Source organism: Jaculus jaculus, chromosome 22 (genome assembly GCF_020740685.1).
Source record: "Jaculus jaculus isolate mJacJac1 chromosome 22, mJacJac1.mat.Y.cur, whole genome shotgun sequence".
NCBI lineage: Eukaryota > Metazoa > Chordata > Mammalia > Rodentia > Dipodidae > Jaculus > Jaculus jaculus.
Genome location: NC_059123.1, coordinates 649,627 through 674,709, shown reverse-complemented (window position 1 = coordinate 674,709; position 25,083 = coordinate 649,627). Strand labels below are relative to the sequence as shown.

At 42.9% G+C, this 25,083-nt stretch overlaps 1 protein-coding gene across 2 annotated transcripts in view; it reads right to left on the bottom strand.

The window, feature by feature from the left end:
* The window catches only part of Dennd5b (DENN domain containing 5B), a 124,338-nt gene that overhangs the window by 26,076 nt on the left and 73,179 nt on the right, over positions 1-25,083 (bottom strand). For both annotated transcript variants that reach the window (XM_045139475.1, XM_045139476.1), the window contains 6 exons: positions 22,883-22,976; positions 17,233-17,364; positions 13,463-13,615; positions 9,276-9,354; positions 7,502-7,583; positions 3,241-3,369 (listed from right to left, as the gene is read on the bottom strand). In XM_045139475.1, the coding sequence (XP_044995410.1) occupies positions 3,241-3,369; positions 7,502-7,583; positions 9,276-9,354; positions 13,463-13,615; positions 17,233-17,364; positions 22,883-22,976 (669 nt within the window). The remainder of the gene's footprint in view (positions 1-3,240; positions 3,370-7,501; positions 7,584-9,275; positions 9,355-13,462; positions 13,616-17,232; positions 17,365-22,882; positions 22,977-25,083) is intronic.

Genomic DNA, 25,083 nt, shown 5'->3' with positions numbered 1-25,083 from the left:
CTCTGGTCCTTAGGCTTTGCAGGCAAGTGCCTTAACTGCTGAATCATTTCTTCAGCTCACTAGTTTTCATTCTTAAAAACAATTATTAAAAATAAATGCCTTTGGAGATGACATCAAAACAAAAGAGAAAGGGAGGGGATATTATGGAGACTGGATTTGTGAAGGGGAAAGTGAGGGAGAAGAGGGAATCATCAGGGCTGGACAGATAGATGGCTTAGTGGTGAAGCGCTTGCCTGTGAAGCCTAAGGACCCCAGTTCGAGGCTTGATTCCCCAGGACCCACATTAGCCAGATGCACAAGGGGGCGCATGTGTCTGGAGTTCATTTGTGGTGGCTGGAGGCCCTGGCATGCCCATTTTCTCTCCCTCTCTCTATCTGCCTCTTTCTCTGTCTGTCACTCTCAAATAAATAAATAAAAATAACAAAAAATTTTTTTTAAAAAAGAAAGAGGGAATCATCATAATTTATTGTCTACAATTATGGAAGTTGTCAATAAAAATAGCTTTAGCCAGGCTTGGTGGTGCATGCCGTTAATCCCAGCACCTGGGAGGCAGACGTAGGAGGATCATCATGAATTTGAGGCCAGCCTGAGACTACATAGTGAATTCCAGATCAGCCTGGGCTACAGTGAGACCCTACCTTGAAAAACAAAACAAAACAAAACAAAGCAAAAAAAAAAGTTAAATATAAATGCCTTAGGGGGATGTGGGGCTGAATATTTCAGGAAAGCCATTTGTTGGTGACAATTACTCTAAACCAGTCACAGCTTTTAACTCATCAACTTTATAAGGATACCCTATGAAATGTGGGCAAAAATTCACTTAATGCCTTCTAAATACTACTTGTAACATAAAAATGATTTATTTGGGCTGAGATTTAGCTCGGTGATAGAGTACTTGCTTGACATTCAAAAGGTCCTGGGTTCCGTCCCCAGCACTGCAAAAAAACTTTTGTAGAATACTCAGATGCTGGAATATTACATGAATGTTAAAAATAAAAGTTTAAGATGCTGGGGAAATGAGTGAGTGGTTTAAGGTGCTTGCTTGCAAAGTCTGATGGCCTGAGTTCAATTTCCCAACACACATGTAAAACCAGATGCAAAAAAAGTTGGGGCTGGAGAGATGGCTTAGTGGTTAAGGCACTTGCCTGCAAAGCAGAAGGACCCAGGTTAGATTCCCCAGGACCCACGTAGCCAGATGCACAAAGTGGTGCCGGCACCTGGAGTTAATCTGCAGTGGCTAGATGCCCTGGTGTGCCTATTCTCTCTACTTCCTTCTGCTTCTGGCCCCCCTCAAATAAATAGATGATAAAATATTAAAAAAATAAATTAAGCTGGGTGTGGTGGTACATGCCTTTAATCCCAGCACTTGGGAGACTGAGGTAGGAGGATTGCCATGAGTTTGATGCCAACCTGAGAATACATAGTGAATTCCAGGTCTGGGCTAGAGCAAGACTCTAGCTTAAAAAACAAAACAAAACAACAACAACAACAAAAAAAATTGGTGCAAGCATCTGACATTCATTTACAGTGGCAAGAGATCTTGTGCACCCATACGTACACACACAAATAAATAAATAAAAATATCTGAAGGCGAGAGAGATGACTTTGAGGTTAAGGCATTTTCCTGCAAAGCCAAAGGATCCTGGTTCAATTCTCCAGGACCCACATAAGACAGATGCATAAGGGGGCATATGCATCTGGAGTTCATTTGCAGTGGCTGGAGGCCCTGGCATGCCCATTCTCTCTCTTTGTCTCTTTCTCTCTCTCAAATAAATAAATAATATATATTTTAAAATATTTGAGGGCTGAAGAGATGAATTAGTGGTTAAGGTACTTGCCTGAGAAGTCTATGGACCCAGGTTTGATCCCCACGTTAGCCAAATGCAGAAGGTGGCACATGCATCTGCAGTTCATTTTGTGGCAAAAAGCCCTGGTGTGCCCATTCTCTCTCTTCCTCTTTCTCTCTCTCAATTAAATGCATAAGTAAATATGGCAGGGAAAATGTCACATTGCCGTTTTCTTTCTTTTTAAATTTTCATTTATTTATTTATTTGACAGAGAGAAAGGGGGAGGGAGAGAGAAAAATGGGCATGCTAGGGCATTTAGCCACTGCAAACAAGCTCCAGATACATGCACCACCTTGTGTATCTGGCTTACATGGGTCCTAGGGAATTGAACCTGGGTTCTCTGGCTTTGTAGGCAAGTGTACCTTAACCACTAAGTCATCCCTTCAGCCCTCTTTTTATTTTTGAGACAGGGTCTCATGTATCCCAGGCTGAACTCAGTATGTAGCCAAGAATGACTATGAACTGATCCTCTTGCTTTCTACTTCCTACATGCCTTGTTTTATGTTGGTGCTAGGGACTGACTCAGGGCAAGAACTCTACTCATTGAGTCATGCCTATACTCCTCACATTTCATTCTTTATTTGAGAGAGAGAGACAAAAAGATGAGAGAGAGAGAGTGGGTGCACCAGGGTGTCTAGCTACTGCAAATGAACTCTAGATGCATGCGCCACCTTGTGCATATGGCTTTATGTGAGTACTGAGGAATTGAACCTGGGTTCTTTGGCTTTGCAGGCAAGCACTTTATTAATCCATCTCTTCAGCCCCATATTTCATTCTTTACCAAACCTACTTTCTGGATATTATGACTCATTCTAAAATGCTTCAGGGTGACATGGACATAAGTAAGACAAAAAGTAGCACTGGTTACCATGATGCATTCAACAGACTTCATGTTGGAGGTCTAGTCAGGTTCTTGGTAAACCTTTGCTCTAATGGTGGTATAGTAAATGTAAACTCCCAAGGCAGTTAGCAGCTAACTGACATCCACTAGACTGGTTCCAAGTATTGGCAAAGCTCTTAGAAGCCCCTTTACTGTGCCCCCCCCCCTACTTTTCCCCTTCCTTTACTCCAGGTCTTGAGAGTTCTATAGTGTAAGGGTAACAGAAGTTGAACATATCTTTTGGAGGTTGTCATCTCGTGTGGACTGGTTAGCTTTATTTTCAGATTACACCACAGTAATCTGATCTTTGGCTGTGAAATATGGGGTGCCCTTCCAGAAATGACAAAGCATTATGTGAGGACAGAGTTTCTGAAGCACATTCCTATTAGATAAGAATGCATGTGCCCATGAGTCAGCATTTCAGGCAGAAGACACCAGCTTGTCAGTTTACGTAATCTGCTTTGCAAGCACAAAAGTCATAGCAACAGGAATGCCTAAAAGGCAGCATCTTACTTGGTAAGTAGTTGGTTAGAGAGCAGCTGCTTGAGGTGCTGGGACAAAAGCTTCTTTTCCAGAGACAATCTTATCCATGCCCGAGCTCTCCCGACATCAGTCTTGATCTCACTCATGTTCTGAATATGCCTAAGGGGCAGTACCAACAGTAAAGACAAATTCTAAGGATAACCTTGAGTTATAAAAGAAATAAAAAAGAACTAAGAGAACTTGGCATAGCATGTTCCTTTATACTTAGAGGAAAAAATGGGTAATACACATTTTGAGGACTGATAAAAGCTTCAAAGATTCCACATGCATTACTAAGTTAGTCCCACATCAGAAATGGCATTCCAACACAGAGGCAACCTGTTAAGATAAACTGTTTAATTCTCATTTACTCTTCAGGCTTTATAATGTCCTTCTTTTAGCCTCACAGGTCCTTGATTGTTCCTGACTCTCAAGAAAATAAAAATAAAGCAATCTGAATAGTCTTACTCAAAGTTCTAACTCAAAATAATTGCTCTGCAATTAACATATCTGTCACTTTACTTAATTATTTTTTTTTCAAGTTCAACAGACAATATATGGAAGATATAAAATTTTGGGCTGAAGAGATGGCTTAGTGATTAGGGTGCTTGCCTATGAAGCCTGAAGACCTAGGTTTGATTCCTCAGTACCCATGTAAGCCAGAAGCACAAAGTGGCGCATATGCCTGGAGTTCACTTGCAGTGGCTAGATGCCCTGGCATGCCCATTCTCTATCTACCCCTCTCTCTGTCAAATAAATAAATAAATACATAAAGTATTAAAAAAAGATAAGTCTTACTTTTTTCTTTTCAAGGTAGGGTTTCACTGTAGCCCGGCTCACCTGGAATTCACTATGTAGTCTCAGGGTGGTCTCGAACTCATGGCGGTCCTCCTACCTCTGCCTCCCAAGTGCTGGGATTAAAAGCATGTGCCACCATGCCCAGCAGAATCTTTTTTTTTTTTTTTTTTTTTTTGAGGTAGGGTCTCACTGTAGCTCAGGCTGACCTGGAATTCACTCTGTAGTCTCAGGGTGGCCTTGAACTCTCAGTGATCCTCCTACCTCTACCTCCCGAGTGCTGGGATTAAAGGTGTCAGCCACTGTGCCCGGCTTCCAGCAGAAATTTTACTTTCTTTTTTTAAAATTTATTTATTTATTTATTTATTTGAGAGCGACAGACACAGGGAGAAAGACAGATAGAGGGAGAGAGAGAGAATGGGCGCTCCAGGGCTTCCAGCCTCTGCAAACGAACTCCAGACGCGTGCGCCCCCTTGTGCATCTGGCTAACGTGGGACCTGGGGAACCGAGCCTCGAACCAGGGTCCTTAGGCTTCACAGGCAAGCGCTTAACCGCTAAGCCATCTCTCCAGCCCGAAATTTTACTTTCTACAGCATCAGACAAGTCAAGTTATAGTGTGTTGATAATCTTAAAAATTGGAACTGGGCATGGTAGCCCACACCTTTAATATCAGCACTTGGGAGGCAGAGGGAGAATGGCTGTGAGTTGAGGCCAGCCTGAAAATACATAGAGAATTCCAGGTCAGCCTGGGCCAAAGCAAAACCCTACCTGGAAAAACAAAAAGGAAAACTTATTTATTTATTTGATGGGTGGGAGGATCTACACACCAGAACCTCCAGCCACTGTAAATGAACCCCAGATACATGCACCACTTGTGCATCTGGCTTTACGTGGGTACTGGGGAATTGAATCCAGGTTATTAGGCTTTGCAGGTAAGCTCCTTAACAGCTAAGCCATCTCTCCAGCTCTTGAATTTTTTTTTTTCCAGGTAGGGTCTTTCTCTAGTCCAGACTGACCCAAAATTCACACTATGCACTCTCAGGCCGGCCTTGAACTCACAGTAATCTTTTTATCTCCTGAGCACCAGGATTAAAGCCATGCATTGCCATGCCTGGCTTGAAAAGTTTTTTTTTTTTTTTTTTTTTTTAAGGTAGGGTCTCACTCTGGTCCAGGCTGACCTGGAATTAACTCTGTAGTCTCAGGGTGGCCTTGAACTCATGGCGATCCTCCTACCTCTGCCTCCCACCACACCCGGCTTAAAAAGACTTTTTAAAATTATTTATTTATGTGAGAGAGAGAGAGAGAGAGAGAGAGCGTGCGCACAGGCGGGCGGGAGGGAGGGAGGGAGGGAAGGAGAGAGAGAAACAAAACAGGCAGAGAGAGAGATACCGAATGGGTGTGCCAGGGCCTCCAGCCACTGCAAATGAACTCTAGACTCATGTGCCATCTTGTGCATCTGGCTTACATCAGTACTGGGAAATCCAACTGGTTCTTTAGGCTTTGTAGGGAAGTGCCTTAACCACTAAGCCTCCAGTCCCCCCCCCCCCACTTTTTTTAATGCAAGAGTGAGTAAGTGAGGAAGAAAGGGAATGTGCATGCCGGGGCCTGTACTCACTGCAGTTGTACCCTAGACATGTGCACCCACTTGTGTTCGTGTGTGACCTTGTGTGGTTTGCAGCACCTTGTGCACCTGGCTATGGGGACCTGTGGAATTGAATGTGAGTCCTTAGGCAAGCACACCAACTGCTAAACCCTCCTCCTACCCTTTTTGTTTTTGAGGTAGGGTTTCACTCTAGCCTGGGCTGACCTGAAATTCACTATGTAGTTTCATGGTGGCCTTGAACTTCTGGTGATTATCCTTCCTCTGTCTCTAAAGTGCTAGGATAAAAGCTGTGTACCACCATGCCTGGCTTTTTTTTTTTTTTTTTTTTTGGTTTTTCGAGGTAGGGTCTCTCACTCTGGCTCAGGCTGACCTGGAATTCACTATGTAGTCTCAGGGTGGCCTTGAACTCTCGGAAATCCTCCAACCTCTGCCTACCGAGTGCTGGGATTAAAGGCATGCGCCACCACGCCCGGCTCCATGCCTGGCTTTTGAAAAGACTTTTAATGTGACTTACTCTTCCTTGGATTTCATTTTTTTTTTAAATTTTTTATTTATTTTTATTTATTTGAGAGTGACAGACACAGAGAGAAAGACAGATAGAGGGAGAGAGAGAGAATGGGCGCGCCAGGGCTTCCAGCCTCTGCAAACGAACTCCAGACGCGTGCGCCCCCTTGTGCATCTGGCTAACATGGGTCCTGGGGAACCGAGCCTCGAACCAGGGTCCTTAGGCTTCACAGGCAAGCGCTTAACTGCTAAGCCATCTCTCCAGCCCTTGGATTTCATTTTTTTGTCTTGTGTTTTGAGGTAGGGTTTCACTCTAGTCCAGGCTGACCTGGAATTCACTATGTAGTCTCAGGGTAGCCTTGAACTCATGGTGATATGCCTACCTCTGCCTCCCTGTTGGGCCTTGAGAGGCCTGGGCGTGAGGCCTAGTGGAACTTCCTGAGCCCAGCTAAAGTTTGGCGACCTGTCTCTGGCCAGCTTGGACTCAGCAAGACGCCTAATGGATTCTGGCCTGCTACTTCCGCGCAGGAGTTGGAATTCTCATTTCAATAGTCAGAGTTTACTATCGGCCCTTACCTCTTCCTCCATCCTAAAATCCCTGCCTTCATCCCCAACATCTTACAGGCAACTGCTTGTAACAATAAGGTGAGTTCCTGCTTCCACAAGACTCCCGACTCAGTGTGGTTTTTCTCCGGTGACTAGGAGAGGTTTTTGAGTCATCTGACACTCATCTTCCTTCTCAACCCCTTGGGAGGAACCAGCGGGCCTGGGGTCCTTCCTCAGCACTACCTGCCTGCTGGGGAGGAGCCCGGCACCTCCCAAGTGTTGGTATTAAAGGCATGCACCACTATACCCAGCAAAATCTTCCCTTTTGACTTAATGTCAATTAAGAATATCTATTAGGGCCAGAAGCAGAGGTAGGAGGATCACTGTGAGTTTGAGATCACTCTGAGACTACAAAGTGAATTCCAGGTCAGCCTGAGCTAGAGTGAGACCTTACCTCGAAAAACCAAAGGAAAAAAAGAAAGAATATTTATTAGAAAAGAAAATCAAAATTATAAAAATGCTTTTTGCAGAATATAAAGAAAAAGTAGCTGGGCGTGATAGCACATGCCTTAAATCCCAACACTCAGAAGGCAGAGGTAGGAGGATCACCATGAGTTCGAGGCCACCATGAGACTACATAGTGAATTCCAGGTCAGCCCGAGTTAGAGCGAGACCCTACCTCAAAAAACAAAAACAAACAAACAAAAAACAAACAACAAAAAAGTACACAATTGTAACTACTTAAGCAACTTGATAGCCATAATATATTTCAAAGATCTATTTGCTAACATATGTAACAAATACCTCATGTCTTGGATGAGAGAGACCCTGAGTGTTGGAAGCATAACTCCTGAGTCAGATTTTCTTCTTTCTGGTCCAATGGCAACTATGTAGAAAGACAACAGAAAAGTAAAAGTAAGAATTTAAGATAATTCTATTTGGTTCATATTCTACAAATAAGTATTTTGAAACTGTTTTAATAAAAACAAAATTTAGACAAGGGAAAAGCTCAAATTCTTTTCCCCAAGTGTGATATTTTATTTTATTTTTTATTTATTTACTTGAGAGGAAGAAGTGCTCACACACACACACACACACACACACGGGGGGGGGGGGAGAAGAACGGGTGCACCAAGGCCTTCAGCTATTGTAAACAAACTCCAGATGCATGTGGCACCTTGTGTATCTGGCTTATGTGGGTCTTGGGGAATCAAACCTGGATCCTTTGCTTTTGCAGCAAGTGCCTTTATCACCAAGCCATCTCTCCAGCCCTGCTATTTTCATTTTCTTTTTCTTTTTTTTTTTTTGAGGTAGGGTCTCACTTTAACCCGACCTGCTATTTTATTACTACAGTAAGCAGCTGTTTTCTTTGTAGCTTAACTGTGGCTCACTTGGAAATTTTTTTTTTTAAGAAGACTTTCATTTTTTTAAAAACTTTTTTTTGTTTATTTTAATTTATTTATTTGAGAGTGACAGACAGAAAGAAAGAGGCAGAGAGAGAGAGATAGAGGGAGAAAGAGAGAGAGAATGGGCATGCCAGGGCCTCCAGCTACTGCAAAGAACTCCAGATGCATGCACCCCCTTGTACATCTGGCTAACATGGGTCCTGGGGAGTCAAACCTCGAACTGGGGTCCTTAGGCTTCACAGCCAAGAGCTTAACCGCTAAGCTATCTCTCCAGCCCTCACTTGGAAACTGAAAACAAATCTTTTATGAAACTGCATCGGCTAGAGAGACGGCTTAGCAGTTAAGGCATTTGTCTGCAAAGCCCAAGGACCCAGGTTTGGTTTCTTAGTACTCATGTAAGCCAGATACAAAAGGGGGTGCATGTGTCTGGAGTGCATTTGCAGTGCAACCAATTCTATCTTCTTTCTCTCCCTCTGAAATAAATAAATAAATAAATAAACAAATAAATAAATAAAAGAGGAGGGTATGGTGGTGCACACATTTAGTCCCAGCACTTGGGAGGCAGAGGTAGGAGGATTGCCCTGTATTTGTGCCCCCCCCCCCCCCGAGACTACATAGTGAATTCCAGGTCAGCCTGGGCTAGAGTGAGACCCTACCTTGAAAAACAAACAAACAAACAAGTAAATAAATAAAATAAAAGGAGGGCTGGCCAGAAAGCTCAGCTATTAAAAGCACTCGCTTGCAAAGCCTGATGGCCTGGATTTGATTCTCCAGTACCTATATAAAATCAAATGAACAAAGTGGCACATGCATCTGAAGTTCATTTGAAGCAGCAGAACATCTTGGTATATCCATACTCTCTCTCAAATAAATAATACATACATAAATAAATATATATATAAAAAAAACCAGGATGGGGAAATGGCTTAGAGGTTAAGACACTTGCTTGCAAAGCCAAAGGACCAAGGTTCAATTCCCCAGAACCCACGTAAGACAGATACACAAGGTGGTACATGGATCTGGAATTCATTTGCAGCAGCTGAAGGCCCTTACATGTTCATTCTCTATCCGCCTCTTTGTCTATCTTGCCCTAATAAATAAAATTTAAAAACAAAACAAAACATCATAACAAAAGGAAAGGGAGAATCTATCCCAACCCAATGCCTTCTCACCTGGTGACTCTGAAAGATGTTCTTGTTTCTCTTCTCTATCTTGAAATTGAATTAAATGTGACCACAAAGCAGACTTCCCCTGAAAGTACAAAGTACATAAAATTTTTCATTAAATAATTTATTAAAAAAATTATTGGGCTGGGCATGGTGGCACATGGCTTTAATCCCAGCACTCAGAAGGTAGATGTAGGATTGCCGTGAGTCCGAGGCCATCCTGAGACTCCATGGTGAATTCCAGGTCAGCCTGGGCTAGAGTGAGACCCTACCTTGAAAACCAAAACAAACAAACAAAAATTATTGGGCTAGCCAGGCATAGTGGCACACACTTTTACTCCCAGCACTTGGGAGGCAGAGGTAGGAGGACCGCAGTGAGCTTAAGGTCACTCTGAGACTACATAGTGAATTCCAGGTCGTCCTGAGCTAGAGTGAGACCCTTCCTCAATAAACAAAACAAAACAAACAACTAAACAAGATTATTGGACTGGAGAGTTGACTTAGTGGTTAACATGCTTGCCTGCAAAGCCAAAGGACCAAAGTTTAATTCTCCAGGACCCACGTAAACCAGATGCATAAGGTGGCATTTGCAGTGGCTGGAGGTCATGGCACGCCCATTATCTGTCTCTCTCAAGTACATAATAAGAGTCCTTTCTGGAATTCACTATGTAGCCTCAGGCTGGCCTTGAACTCACAGTGATCCTCCTACTTCTGCCTCCCAAGTGGAGTGCTGGGATTAAAAGCTTGCAAAACCATGTCTGGCCTTTTTTTTTTTTTTGGTTTTTAGAGGTAGGGTCTCACTCTTGTCCAGGTTGACCTGGAATTAACTCTGTCATCTCAGGGTGGCCTTGAAGTCATGGCAATCCTCCTACCTCTGCCTCCTGAGTGCTGGGATTAAAGGCGTGCGCCACCACGCCCGGCTCCATGTCTGGCTATTTTTAATTTTTAAATATTTTATTTATTTATTCATGAGAGAGAGAAAGAGACAGAAAGAATCAGAGTGAGAAAGAGAGGCATGTATAGAGAGAATGGGCATACCAGTGCCTCCAGCAGCTGCAAACAAACTCCAGATGCATGCGTCAATTTTTGTATCTGTCTTTACATGGGTTGTGGGGAATCGAACCTGGGGTCCTTTGGCTTTGCAGGCAAGTGTCTTAACTGCTAAGTCATCTCTCCAGCCTTATTTTTAAAAATGTATTTATTTGAGAGAGAGAGACAGAAAGAAGATTATTAGAGAGAGACAGACAGAGACAGAGACAGTGACAGAGAGAATGGCACGCCAAGGCCTCCAGCCACTGCAAACAAACTCCATTTGCATGTCCCACCTTGTACCTGGCTTATGTGGATACTGGGGAAATCAAACCTGGGTCCTCAGGCTTCACAGGCAAGCTCCTTAACTGCTAAGCCATCTCTCTAGCATTTAAAAAAATTTTTTATTTTATTTATTTGAGAGAGAGAGACACGGAGAGAAAGACAGATAGAGGGAGAGAGAGAGAATGGGCGTGTCAGGGCTTCCAGCCTCTGCAAATGAACTCCAGACGCGTGCGCCCCCTTGTGCATCTGGCTAACGTGGGACCTGGGGAACCGAGCCTCGAACCGGGGTCCTTAGGCTTCACAGGCAGGCACTTAACCGCTAAGCCATCTCTCCAGCCCTCTAGCATTTTTTTTGATAATGCTAGGGATTGACCCTATGTGTGACGGGCAAGCCCTGTGCTACTGAACCACATACCCCAGCCCTGTGTGACATTTTGAATATCTCACTCTATGTGTTGTAAAGGGTCTTCCTTTGTGTTGCTGAGAATCCTGGCAAAAGTCTGGCAAGGGAAGCAACTAAGAAGGTCAGGACAGGCATAGAGATATCTAAATTCAGCTCAGCTATTATTCAGTTGTATGTGATGGTTTGATTCAGGTATCCCCTATAAACTTAGGTATTCTGAATGCTAGGTTCCCAGCTGATGGAGATTTGGGAATTAATACATCCTGGAGGCGGTGTTCTGTTGCAGGCGGGCTTTGTTATAGCCAGTTTCCCCTTATCAGTGTTTGGCACTCTCTCCTGTTCCTGTTGTCCATCTTATGTGGGCCAGGGGATGATATCCATCCTCTACACTTGGCATCATTTTCCCCTGCCTTCGTGGAGTTTCCCCTTGAGTCTGTAAGCCAGAATAACCTCCCCCTTTTTTATTCCCGAAAGCTGATCTTGGTCAGGTGATTGCTACCAGCATTGTGAACCTGACTGCAACAGTAATGTTGGTACCAAGAGTGGGGTCATTTGCTGCTATACACCTGACTGTGTGGTTGGCCTTTTGGAGATAATTTTCAAGAGGAATGTGGATGAATTTGAAAGCTTGGCCTAAGAAATGCCTTGTGGTGCTTTAAGTACAGCTTGATGGACTATTCTGGTCAGAGAAAGTTGAAAGACCTGAATGTAGTACAAACTATAGACTGTGAAGTTTGGCTTATAAGGGCAAGAAAGACCTTTGCCTGGACTGGGCTAGAAGCAGTTTGTGTGGGAGGCTTGCTGTTATCCATGTCCTGAGAAAGTTGTGCAGGGCTGCATTGCGCAGAAATGGAATAGTGGTAGACTGCAACAGAATTAAAAAGTTCTAGAAGATGGGGCTGGAGAGATGGCTTAGCGGTTATGGCACTTGCCTATGAAGCCAAGGGACCCAGGTTTGACTCCTCAGGACCTACGTAAGCCAGATATGCACAAGGGGGAGCATGCATCTGGAGTTCATTTGCAGTGGCTGGAAGCCCTGGCATGTCCATTCTCTTTCTCTACTTGCCTATTTCTGTACATCTCTCTCTCTTTCAAATAAATTTAAAAAAAAAAAAAAGTTCTAGAAAGTGGTTGTTCGTGACTTTTTTTTTTTTTTGGTTTTCTGAGGCAGGGTCTCACTGTAGCTCAAGGCTGACCTGGAATTTGCTATTCAGTCTCAGGCTGGCCTTGAACTCTTGGCAATCCTCCTACCTCTGCCTCCCGAGTGCTGGGATTAAAGGCCTATGCACCATGCCCAGCCTGGTTGTTCATGACTTTAATCCCAGCACTCGGGAGGCAGAGGTAGTAATGCCCTAAATCTGAGGCCATTTTGAGACTACATAGTGAATTCCTGGTCAGCCTGGGATAGAGCGAAACCCTACCTTGAAACACCAACCCCCCCAACAAAAATTCTAGAAGCACCCAGGTGTGGTTGCATATGCCTTTAATCCCAGATTCAGGAGGCAGAGGTAGGAGGATATATGAGTTTGAGGCCAGCCTGGGACTACAGAGGGAATTCCAGGTCACTCTGGGCTAGAGTGAGACTGTACCATGGGGAAAAAAAAAGTTCTAGAAGCACAAAATGTATGTGTATATTCCTTTTCTTTTAGTTTTGGTTTTTCAAGGTAGGTCTCGCTCTATCCCAAGTTGGCCTGGAATTCACTATGTATTCTCAGGCTGGCCTCCAACTCATGGAGGTCCTTGTACCTCTGCTTCCCAAATGATGGGATTAAAGGCATTTGCCACCACACCTGGCTCCACAAACAATTCTATCTATCAATGCCCAGCCATTTGTATGTATGTGTATGTATATGTATGTATACACACACACACACATATATGATATGAATATATTTTTTTTTCTTAAACAGATACACAGACATTATACACACACACACAAACACACATATATTTTGGTTCCCAAGGCAGGGTCTCACTCTGGCCCAGGCCGACCTGGAAGTCACTATGTAGTCTCAGGTGGCCTCCAATGCATTGGGATTCTTCTACCTCTGCCTCCCAGTGCTGGGACTGTAGGCATGTGCCACTACACCTGGCAATAAAAATAGAAAATATAGCCAGGTGTGGTGTCGAATGCCTTTAATTCCAGTACTCTGGGTGGCAGAAGTAGGGAGATCACTCTAAGTTCAAGGCCACCCTGAGATTATATAGTAAATGCCAGGTCAACCTGGGCTAGAGTGAGACCCTGCCTCAAAAAAAAAAAAAGGTAATTTATCCTTTCCTGTTTGTCAGGAAAGAGCCACAAATCAGCTCCCCATAGAGAATTATGTTTTTATTTTCTGGAACTGAAATGCCTGTACATCACTTCTAGTCATCCTATGACAAAGGAGAGACAGATTGCTTCTCATATCCTCTCTTATCGTGGGTCTGAACAGGGCTTCTCACTGGCTATTCTACCAGCCACCCCTAGGTCTATTACCTGCTTGACTTGCAGGCCATGGCTCCATATCCTCTCCAGCAGGTCACAGAGGCTGGCAATCAGGGTGTTCTCCTCCAAGCCAGTGATGTTTGCTTCTCCATGGCCCAGTTCCACTGCTTCATGTCCCATCTTTTCTACCAGCATGCGTTTTGTCTGGAAGTGTCACAAGCAGTCATTCAGTTACCCCAGCAGCAAATCCCATAAACAATGAGTCAATTGCTACATTAGGGAGACACAGCTACTCTTCGATATACTTCTCATTGCAGACTTTTTTTTTTTTTTTTCCTTCAAAGTAGGGTCTTGCTCTGGCTCAGACTGACCTGGAATTCGCTATGTAGTCTCAGGGTAGCCTTGAGCTCACAGTGATCTTCCTATCTCTGCCTCCTGAGTGCTGGGATCAAGGGCATATGCCATTACATCTTAAAAATTCTTAAAAATATTTTTATTTATTTATTTGAGAGAGAGAGAGAGAGAGAGAGAGAGAGAGAGAGAGAGAGAGAGAATGGGTATACCAGGGCCTCTAGCTACTACAAACAAACTCCAGAAGCATTCACTCCTTTTTGTGCATCTGACTTTATGTGGGTACTGGAGAACTGAACCTGAGTCTTTAGGTATTGCACACAAGCACCTTAACTGCTGAGCCATCTCTGTAGCATCAGTTACATATTTAAAATTTTATTTTATTTTACTTCTTTGAGAAAGAGGCAAATGAGAGAGAGAAAAAGGGCATGCCAGGGCCTTCAGTCACTGTAAACAAACTCCAGACATGCACCACCTTGTGCATATGGCTTATGTGGGTCCTGGGAAATAGAACCTGGGTCCATTGGCTTCACAGGCAAATAAATGCCTTAACCATTAAGCAATCTCTCTAGCCCATCATCACGTTTTTTTTTTTTTTAAATTTATTCACTTACTTGAGAGAGAGAGAGACAAAGAGACAGAATGGGTGTGTTAGAGCCTCGAGATACTGCAAACGAACTCCAGATGTATATGCCACCTTAACCGCTAAGGCATCTCTCCAGCTCCATTATATATTTTTAATCACTGTGGAAAGGTTTCTTAATCTCTGTGGTCAAGTAACTGGGGCGATAGCATTTATATATAATTATCTAATTTATTATTGTTATTATCTAATATATCAGAGAAATGGGAGGTCATTAAAGACAGAATAAGGTGGCCAGGCATGGTGGCGCACTATCCTTCCATCCCAGCACTCAGGAGGCAGAGGTAGGAGGATCGGCATGAGTTCGAGGCCACCCTGAGACTACAGAGTGAATTCCAGGTCATCCTGGACTAGAGACAAGGTTTTTTTTTAGAGATTGCAGGGGTGTTGGTGTATGCCTTTAATCCCAGCACTTGGGAGGCAGAAGTAGGAGGACTGCCATGAGTTCTAGCTAGGTCATCCTGGGCTACAGTGAGAACCTACTTAAAAAAAAAAGTAGCTGGAGAGATGGTTCAGCAGTTATGGTTCTTACCTGCAAAGCCTAACAACCCAGGTTCGATTCCCCAGTACCCATCTAAAGCAGGATGTACAGAGTGGCACAGGCATCTGGATTTCCTTTGTAGTGGCTACAGAATCTAGCATGTCTACTCTCTCTGTCTCCTTCTCTGCTTACAAATAAATAAAAAGAAATATTATATATATATAAAATCTAAAAGCTGGGTGTGGTAGTGCAAGCCTTTAGTCCCAGCACTTTGGAGGCAGAGGTAGGAGAATTGCCATGAGTTTGAGGCCACCCTGAGACTACACAGTGAATTCCAGGTTAGCCTGGGCTAAAGCAAGATTCTACCTAAAAAAAAAAAAAAAAAGTAAAAACATATATTAGAAAACTTAAAAAAAAAAAAGGAGAGATTATTAGCTACTGTAATATTGGGGAAATACTCTAGGTCTAGAAAATGTACTGACAGAGCTGGAGAGGTGGCTTAGTAGTTAAGGCACTTGCCTGCAAAGCCAAAGGACTCAGGTTAGATTGATTCCCCAGGATCCATGTAAGCCAGATGCACAAGGTGGCACATGCATTTGGAGTTCGTATGCAGTGGCTGGATGTTCTTTTTCCCTCTCTCAAATAAATAAATAAATAAAAATAAAATATATTTTTTAAAAAGAAAATGTGCTGACACTGGAAACCCAACCTGTCATCACAACTTGCCTTCTACTGTCTCTAGCACCTTGGCAAACCAAAACTATTTACACCCAGTTTGGCTGCACTTAGATCAAAACCATAATAGAAATGCTCAGCTTGGTATTTTTTGAGAACTTTCCAGATTGTGAATGAACTAAGACACTTTTCTTTTTTCTTTCCTCTCTTCTGTTACATGTATGTACCAGAAAAATGAAAATGAAATGAAAACCAGTTTCAGGTAATTTAATTTTCATCAGTATTAGCTGGTCTTATTCAGTGTGAAGTGAGAAAGAATGTAGTTCTTTTAGGTAGGACCTCATCTGATATACCACTACATACTGACATTTAATAGTGTTTTTAGTGAGCAAGCAGAGAAAGCACTCAGAAATGACTTCAAATAATTGAATGAACTTATTGGCTAAGAGATGGAGAAATGACCTAGCAGTTAAAGGCTTTTTCTTGCAAAGCCTGATAGTCCAGGTTCCATTCCCTAGCACCCACATAAAGCCAGATGCAGAGTGGCACGTGCATCTGGCATTAATTTACAGTGGTGGTAAGCCCTGGTGTGCCAACTCTCTCCTTCCCTCCCTCCTTCTCTCTTACATAAATAAATGTTGTAAAATTACTGGCTAATATATAATGTTTTGTTCATTTCCATTGCTATTTCATGTAAACACAGGTATGTGAGAAGATACAGTACATATATGTAACATGCACTGTCTACAACACAGTTATCATCTTTTCCTTAGGCATGTATAGGCAAAACTATACGCATACACAGATACAAAAATGTATTGCCTTTCAAATAAGAGGACAACCTTCCTCACACAACATGGTGGTCTGATTCAGGTGACCCCATAAGCTTAGGTGTTCTGAATGCTAGGTTCCCAGCTGATGAAGATTTGGGGATTAATGAATGCCTCCTGAAGGTAGTGTATTGTTGGGCATGAGCTTATGGGTGTTATAGCCAGTGTCCCCTTGCCAGTGCTTGGCACACTCTCCTGTTCCTGTTGTCCACCTGATATTGGCCAGGGGGTGATGTCCACCCTATGTTCCTGCCATCTTTTCCCCCTGCCATCATGGAGTATCCCGTTGAGTCTGTAAGCCAAAATAAACTCTTTCTTTCTTTTTTTGGGGGGTGGGGGTGGTGGGTTTTGAGGTAGGGTCTCGCTCTAGCCCAGGCTTGTTTCACTATGTAGTCTCAGAGTGGCCTCAAACTCATGGCAATCCTCCTACCTCTGCCTTCTGAGTGCTAGGATAAAAAGTGTGTGCCACCACACCTGGCTTAAACCTCCCCTCCCCCCCCCCCCCACAAGCTGCTCTTGGTCGGGTGATTTCTGCCAGCAATGCAAACCTGACTGCGACACACAACTTATGAGTGGTTTACCATCTGTTCATGTGAACACTGCAGATGAAAACAACAGTTTCTGAAAAGATGAGAAAAACCATGCAGGGTTCCTATGTGATTGATCTGTGGACCATGGAGAATCCATAGTGGTCCATGACCTCAGTGAAGAACCCAGGAAGTCTATGCTGCTATGTAAATGGTTCCTTTTGTTGAAGCTGTAGGCAAAAATAGCGTTATCTCATCTCAGCCCGATCCAAAGTGTAGATGTGAATGTACAATCTGGTCTGTAGTATACATACCTTCATTCTGCATTCTTTTAATAAACCTTCTACAAATTTCCAGTTGGTCTGTGCAATCACTGCAGGAGAGAGGTCTGACAGTTTGGGTTGCCTCAGGTTTTTTCCTAAGCTTCGTGCCTCTTGCATGTATTTCTAAAAATTAAGAGTTTTTAAGACATAAACATTATATATCATTTTCTTCTATTAACCTTATACAAATAAGTGCAAGAACAAGTGAGATGCAAAAAAGCCATGTGTAAGAGCAATTAAAGCTTTAGTGCACTTTATAAAAGGCAGAGGACATTTGTACTCCCCTAAAAATCTGCTCAGTCCAATGAAGAAGAGGGTGCCAGGAACTTCATCAGGTTAAAACTTAACTCAAGGTAATGTGGGGGTCTCACTGAGTTCAGAACTTTTGTTGGAGGCTGGGCATGGTGGTACACACCTTTAATCCCAGCACTTGGGAGACAGAGGTAGGAGGATCACATGAGTTTGAGGCCACCCTGAGACTATGGATTGAATTCCAGGTCAGCCTGGGATAGAGTGAGACCCTACCTTGAAAAACAAAAACAAAACAAAAAGTAGAATTTTTACTGGTACTACCCCAAACTGATTAGTTGGGATAAAAAGATCTGGCTGTACAGATCATAAGTCTGAGATTCTCAGATCACTTGCTCCTTTTCCTCTTCCTATACAAGAGACTTTTTTAAAAAATTTATTTATTTGAGAGGTGGGGGGAGAGAGAGAGAATGAGCGTGCCAAGGCCTCCAGCCACTGCAAAGGAACTCCAGATGCATGTGCCCCCTTGTGCATCTGGCTTATGTGGGTCCTGGGGAATCGAACCAGGATCCTTTGGCTTTGCAAGCAAATGCTTTAACCGCTAAGCCATCCCTCGAGTCCCAAAAGTGCTCTTTAGCCTGACCCTCTGCTCTGTAAGTCACAATTATATATATACACACATATATATGTATGTTCATGTATGTGTGTGTGTATGTGTGTGTGTGTGTGTGTATATATATATATATATATATATATATAAATTTATTCACTTGAGACAGAGCAGCAGAGAGAGAGAGAGAGAGAGAGATACATGTGCCACCTTGTGCATCTGCCTTACATGGGTCCTGGGGAATTGAATATGGGTCCTTTGGCATTGCAGGCAAGTGCCTTAATCACTAAGCCATCTCTCCAGGCCTCTGTTTACATTTTTACAGAGAGAAGTAATTCCAAGTTTCTGCTATGCTTTTTTGTGTTTCAAAGATAAAGAGCAACAAGCAGGCGGATGATCACAGACAAATCTTGACTGTGGTGCCTGCCCACGTTGCTGAGTACCAACTCAAAAAGTGTAACTCCCACCTTCACTTTTTCTTTTTCATAAGCATTGAGACTTTTGTACCTGTATCTCAGCAAATCTCCTCTGGCAAGTAGGCTAGGGACACGGCTCAATTGGTAGAGTGCTTGCCTAGCATGCACTGAAAGCCCTGGGTTTGACCTGCAGCACCACATAAAAGTGGAGGTGCAAACCTGTAATCCCAGGATTTAAGAGGTAAGGCAAGAGGATGAGAAATTGAAGGTCATTCTTGTTTACACACAGAGGTCAAAACCAGCCTGGAATATACAAGATCCTGTCTCAAAAAATAATAACATCAGAAGGTATCATAGTGCTGGAAAGAAGTGACTGGAGTACTGAGTAACATCTCGACCATACCTTCCAAGGCTCAGGGTCTAATGCAGAAGAGGTGGCGGAAAGAACGTAAGAGCCAAAGGAAGTGTAGGACTCCTTACAACGTGCTCCCTCCAGACACAAAATGGCCTGGATATCCATGACCTCACAGTGCCTGACACTACCTCCACAAGACCATCATAAGAGCAGGAAAAGACCAGGACATCAAAATAAAAGAGCGACTGATTGAGATGGGGAGGGGATATGATGGAGAATGGAATTTCAAAGGGGAAAGTGGGAGGGGAGGGTATTACCATGGGATACTTTTTATAATCATGGAAAATGTTAATAAAAATTGAGAAAAAAAAAAAGAAAAACAAACAAACAAAAAAATCTACAATTTCTTTCTTTTCTTTTTGCTTTTTTTCTAAGGTCAGGTCTCTGGCCCAGGCTGGCCCGACTCATTCTGTAAACCCAGGCTGCTGGCTCAAATTCACAGTGATCTTCCTGTATCTGCCTCCAAAGTGCAGAGATTAAAGGTATGTACCATCATGCCTGAAAAAATAACAACAACAATAAATGATAACAATAAACAAAACTGGGCTGGGGAGATGGCTCAGTGGTTAAAGGTGCTTACTTGCAAAGCCTGCCAGCTTGGGGTTCAATTCCCCAGCATCCATGTAAAGGTGGATGCAAAGTGGCACAGAAGTCTGCAGTACCAAGCCTACACACACAAACACAGGTAAATGAATGAACTTCTTAAAAAGCCACTAAAAAGTACCTATGAAACAGTATCTTTTCATTTAATAAACACTAAACTAAATGTTCTTTAATAAGGCTCCCCTTTAATTTTCTAAAAAAAAAAACTATCCTTTCCCCCCCCTAAGATATTATTTTTATTTATTTATGTGTTAGAGACAGAGGGAGAGAAGGAGTGAGAGATAAAGGGAGAGAGAGTTGAATGGGCACCCCAGGACCTCCAGCCACTGCAAACGAACTCCAGATGCATATGCCACCATGTGCATCTGGCTTACATGGGACCTGGAGAATTGAACCTGGGTCCTTAGGCTTCGCAGGCATGCGTCTTAACCACTAAGACATCTCTTCAGCCCTCTTTTTTTGTTTTTCAAGGTAGGGTGTCACTCTATTCCAGGCTGAACTGGAATTCACCATGTAGTCTCAGGGTGGCGTCAACTCACAGTGATCCTCCTACCTCTGGCTCCCAAGTGCTGGGATTAAAGGCATGCGACACCATGCCCGGTTTAGCCTATCCTTTCTTGTGTGTGGTTTTTTTTTTTTTTTTTTTTGGATAGAGCCTCATTCTAGGTCAGGCTGACCTGGAATTTACTCTGTTGTCCCTGGCTGGTGATCCTCCACCTCTGCCTTGCCAGTGCTGGGATTATAAGTGGAAACCATTACACCCAGTTTACAACCTATCTTTTTAATTGCTGCTAATTTATGAAGAGATGATTATTACAAACATATACATTTAGACTAATAACACATGATGGAAAAATATAAGGGAGAGTACTAAATCACTTGTGCCCTCAGGTGAGCAGCAGTTAGTGCAAGCTGGAGTACTTGGTTAGCAGAAAGAGCCTGGGGCCTGGTCATCAGGAGCAAGGGGCTACAAAAGCTCAATTCAGCTCTTGTGTGTCCATTTAGCTTTGGACAAGTCTCTTGCACTCCAGGTAAATTATGCTAAGTTAGACAAGATGTCCTCAAGAGTTCCTCTTAGTATTAACATTCTATGTTGATGACTAGATTTTATATTATTTTTAGTTTTTGGTTTTTTCGACGTAGGGTTTCACTGTAGCCCAGGCTGACCTGGAATTCACTCTGTAGTCTCAGGGTGGCCTCAAACTCATAGCGATCCTCCTACCTCTGCCTCTCAAGTGCTGGGACTAAAGGCATGCGCCACCACGCCCAGCAGATGACTAGATTTTCTGAAACAAAATGTAAACAAGGATGGTAAACAGAAATGGTGTGGAGACAAATCTAGCAAAAGAAAAGCTCAAATTCAGTTATTGCTGTGCTTAAAAAAAGAGAGAGAGAAATTACATCCTTCCCTATTGGAAGAAAACCAATTTGCAATTTGGTACATAAACAAATTCCCAATGACTAGGAATTCTAACATCAGTTTTACTGTCAGCAGCATAGAATTACTTACGTGAGGACAGACTAGCACAAACATGGGGGAAACAAAGCAAACCAGAGAAGCTGGGAGTTCACGTCACAAGGTGCTCTGAGGCGCTCTAGCTACACACACTCACACGTGAATGCCAAGCAACACCACAGACATGATTCAGGAGCATCTGGTGAAGCACTTTCAAAGCAAAGGACATACCAGGCAGCACTCAGAGAAGGACTTTTTAGGAAGCCGTGCAGGAGGAGTTGGGCCCTGATCCCACTCCCAGAATGCCATGGAGTTCTGACAGACCAAAAGTTCCCTGGAAGGCTAAGATGATGGAGAAGTACCAATGGCAGGAAAATAAAAAAAAAAAAAAAAAAAATGAGAGGGGAGAGAGAAGCAAAACCAGCATGCTTATGGGAAGGGAATAAACAGTAGCAAAAAGGAAAGGCAATGAATAAGAGATGCTTTGGTTCTTAAGAAAATCACACATGTATGAACACATTAACACAAAAGCAATAGATGCTTCAGAATGTTTTCTGCCTTATTTCTACACATTTGTGTTTAGAAGATAATTAACAGGTTTTTGTTTGTTTATTTATTTATTTAACAGAGAAAGAGAAGGGGGAGGGAGGGAGAGAGGGAGAGAATGGGCACACCAGGGCCTCCAGGCATTGTATGCAAACTCTAGATGCATGCACCCCTTATGCATCTGGCTAACATGGGTACTGGGGAATCAAGCCAGGGTCCTCTGGCTTTGTAGGCAAATGCCTTAACCACTAAGCCATCCCCCCAGCCCAATTAACAGGTTTTATGAATGCAGTTTTTCTTTTGTTCATAAGAAATAATCAAAACTTATAATTAGCCAGCATGGTGGCACACGCCTTTAATCCCAGCACTTGGGAGGCAGAGGTAGGAGGATCAACATGAGTTCAAGGCCACCCTGAGACTATATAGTGAATTCCAGGTCAGCCTGCACTAGAATGAAACCCTACCTCGAAAAACCAAACCAAACCAAAACCAAGAACAAAAAACCTCACAAACTTATAATTATTCAAATGTATAGTTTGAATAAAGATGTTCTTTTAAAAATATGGTGTTATCAGCCAAGGGCAAAGCTTGGTAAATATATCATTTTATATATATATATGGAGGGATGGCTTAGAAATTAAGGTATTTGCCTGCAAAGCCAATGGACCCAGGTTCAATTCCCTAGGACCCACGTTAGCCAGATGCACAAGGGAGTGCATGTGTCTAGAGTTCATGTGCAGTGGCTGGAGGCCCTAGTGTGCCCATTCTCTCTCTCTCCCCCCTCTTTCTCTGTCAAATAAATAAATATACCATTACTTATTAAGCGTAAGTTACACTTGAAATGTACACATGTCTCTTATAAATGTTCCTCTCTACAAGAGACTTATTCACCAAAAACTTACCCTAAACAGTCTTTACTTGATGTCTTACACAAAAAGCCCTTTATGAGATGGAGTAAAATGAAAAAAACTGGAGAAAAGTTTTTCTGCTATAAGCCAATATAAAAGAACTAATTTTTTTGAGTACTAGCATTAAACTTGTATGCCACCATGACCAGCAAAAACTATGTATATATGTAATTTGATTTTTCGAGGTCGGGTCTCATTCTAGCCCATGCTGACGTGAATTCATTATGTGGTCTCAGGGTGGCTTTGAACTCACAGAGATCCTCCTACCTATGCCTCCCCTCCCAAGTACTGGGGTTACAGCCATGTGCCACCATGCCAGGATAAGAATTAATATGTTATATTATATGAATGACTATGTTTTCAGAAAGCTTGGAAGGACATGTGCTGGCTGAGTTCTTGGCTCCTGCATCACGGCATCGCAGACGGGGAGCCACATACCTCCCTCAAGTCGTTGTCCAGTGCAACGTGTTCTGAATGCTGGCGAAGGCGCTCTTTCCTGCGCTGGGCTGTGGCACTTCGACTCACCCAGCGGCTGGATAAACCAAGACAATGTAGGTTAAGACAACCAGCTCGCCCCCAAAAGAAAAACTGACAAACAAAAAATCCAACAAAACAAAAAAAGGAAACTTTTCAGTATCTTTAAAGCAGAAAGAAAGAAATTATTTCACAAAAAAAGACTAGCAGTGGGCTAGAAAGATGGCTCGGCAGCTGAGGTGCTTGCCTGCAAAGCCAAAGGAACACAGCCTGGCAACAGCAGCTGTTCTTAAGTCAACTCCTCCCCCTTTTTTTGGATAGTCTTGCTATGTAGCCCAGACTGGTCTTGAACTGTAAGTCTCTTATCTTGTCTTAGTCTTCCACCTGTTGGGATTACAGGGCTATGCAAACACATCCAGGTCTTTCAATCCATAATAATAATATATATACATATATAGATATAGATATACACATATATATATGCGGGTGTGGTGGTGGTGCATGCCTTTAATCCCAGCATTTGGGAGGCAGAAGTAGGAGGATCGCCATGAGTTCGAAGCCAGCCTGAGACTACACAGTGAATTCCAGGTCATCCTAGATGAGAGTGACACCTTACCTCCAAAAAAACCCCACATTTTATTTATTTATATATATACATATATATATATATATATAAAATGTGTGTATGTGCATGTATATGTTACATATATGTATATACACACACAAAAAAGCTTTATCAAGATATAATTAAAATATTCATACAACTTACCCATTCAAAGCAAACAATCCAATGGCTTTAAAAATTTTTATTAAGTGTATACTTTAGACACATCATGTGTTAGTACCATCATTTCCCTCCTCCTTGCCCCCATTCTGCTGAGGGTTCTCCTCAGTGTGATTGCTGGTATTTCCTCATGGAATGGGTTATGAGTTGTGAGAGACATACTCAGTCAATGTAGTGGGGACAATGCCTCTGGATATGTCCTTCCAACCTGTCAATCTTACAATCTTTCTGTCCCCGTCTTCTGCAAAATTCCCTGAGCTGTTGTAGGTGTGTTTTAAGTCTACTTCACTGCTGAGATCACAGTAGCTTCTGGATTTCTGCTTTGGTAAGTGTTGAGTGTCCTCAGTATCTGTCTCCTTTACCCTGGTGCAGATTGTCAGGCTCACCAATCAGTATTTTTATTTTTATTTTTTGGGTTTTTTTTTGAGGCAGGGTCTTACTCTATCTCAAGGCTGACCTGGAATTCACTATATATTCTCAGGGTGGCCTCAAACTCACAGCAATCCTCCTATCTCTGCCTCCTCAGTGCTGGGATTAAAGGTGTGTGCCACCACGCCCAGCTCCAATAAATTTTTAAAAAACATTTTATTGCTGGGTGTGGTGGCACATACCTTTAATCCTTGTATATGGGAGGCAGAGGTAGGAGAATCATTGTGAGTTTGAGGCCACTCTGAGACTACACAGTGAATTCCAGGTCAGCCTGGGCTAGAGTGAGACCCTACCTTAAAACAAACAAACAAAACTATTATTATCGTTTCTCAACCTTTAGGCTAAGCTCAAGTGTAAAGAATATTTTAGTTATTTGCAAGCAGAAAAAGAGAGTTGAGAGTGTGTATATGGATGCCAATACTCTTGCCACGGCAAAAGAACTCCAGATGCATGTGCCACCTTTGTGCATCTGACTTTGTGAGGGTGCTGGGGAACTGGACCTGGGCCGGCAGGCAAGCAAGTGTCTTTAACCACTGAGCCACCTCCCCAGCCCTTCAGTGGATTTTGATACATTTACAGATGACATGTAATCATCAATCACTATAACCAATATTGTTTTAAAAACTGGGATTAGAAGTTGGGTGCCATGGCACACACCTTTAATACCAGCAAAGGTAGTTGGATCACTGTGAGTTTGAGGCCAGTTTTGGACTATGGAGGGCATTCCAGGTCAGCCTGGGCTAGTGTGACACCGTACCTGGAAAAATCCACAAAATAAAACAGATTAAAAAATGGGGGGGGGGAGGATTGGGCTAAAGAAATTGCTCAGTGGTTAGAGGCACTTACTTGCAAAGCCTGATGGCCTGGGTTTGATTCTCTGGTTCCCATGTAAAGTCAAATGCACAAAGTGGTACTGCCTCTGACGTTTGTTTGAAGTGACAGAAGGGCCTGG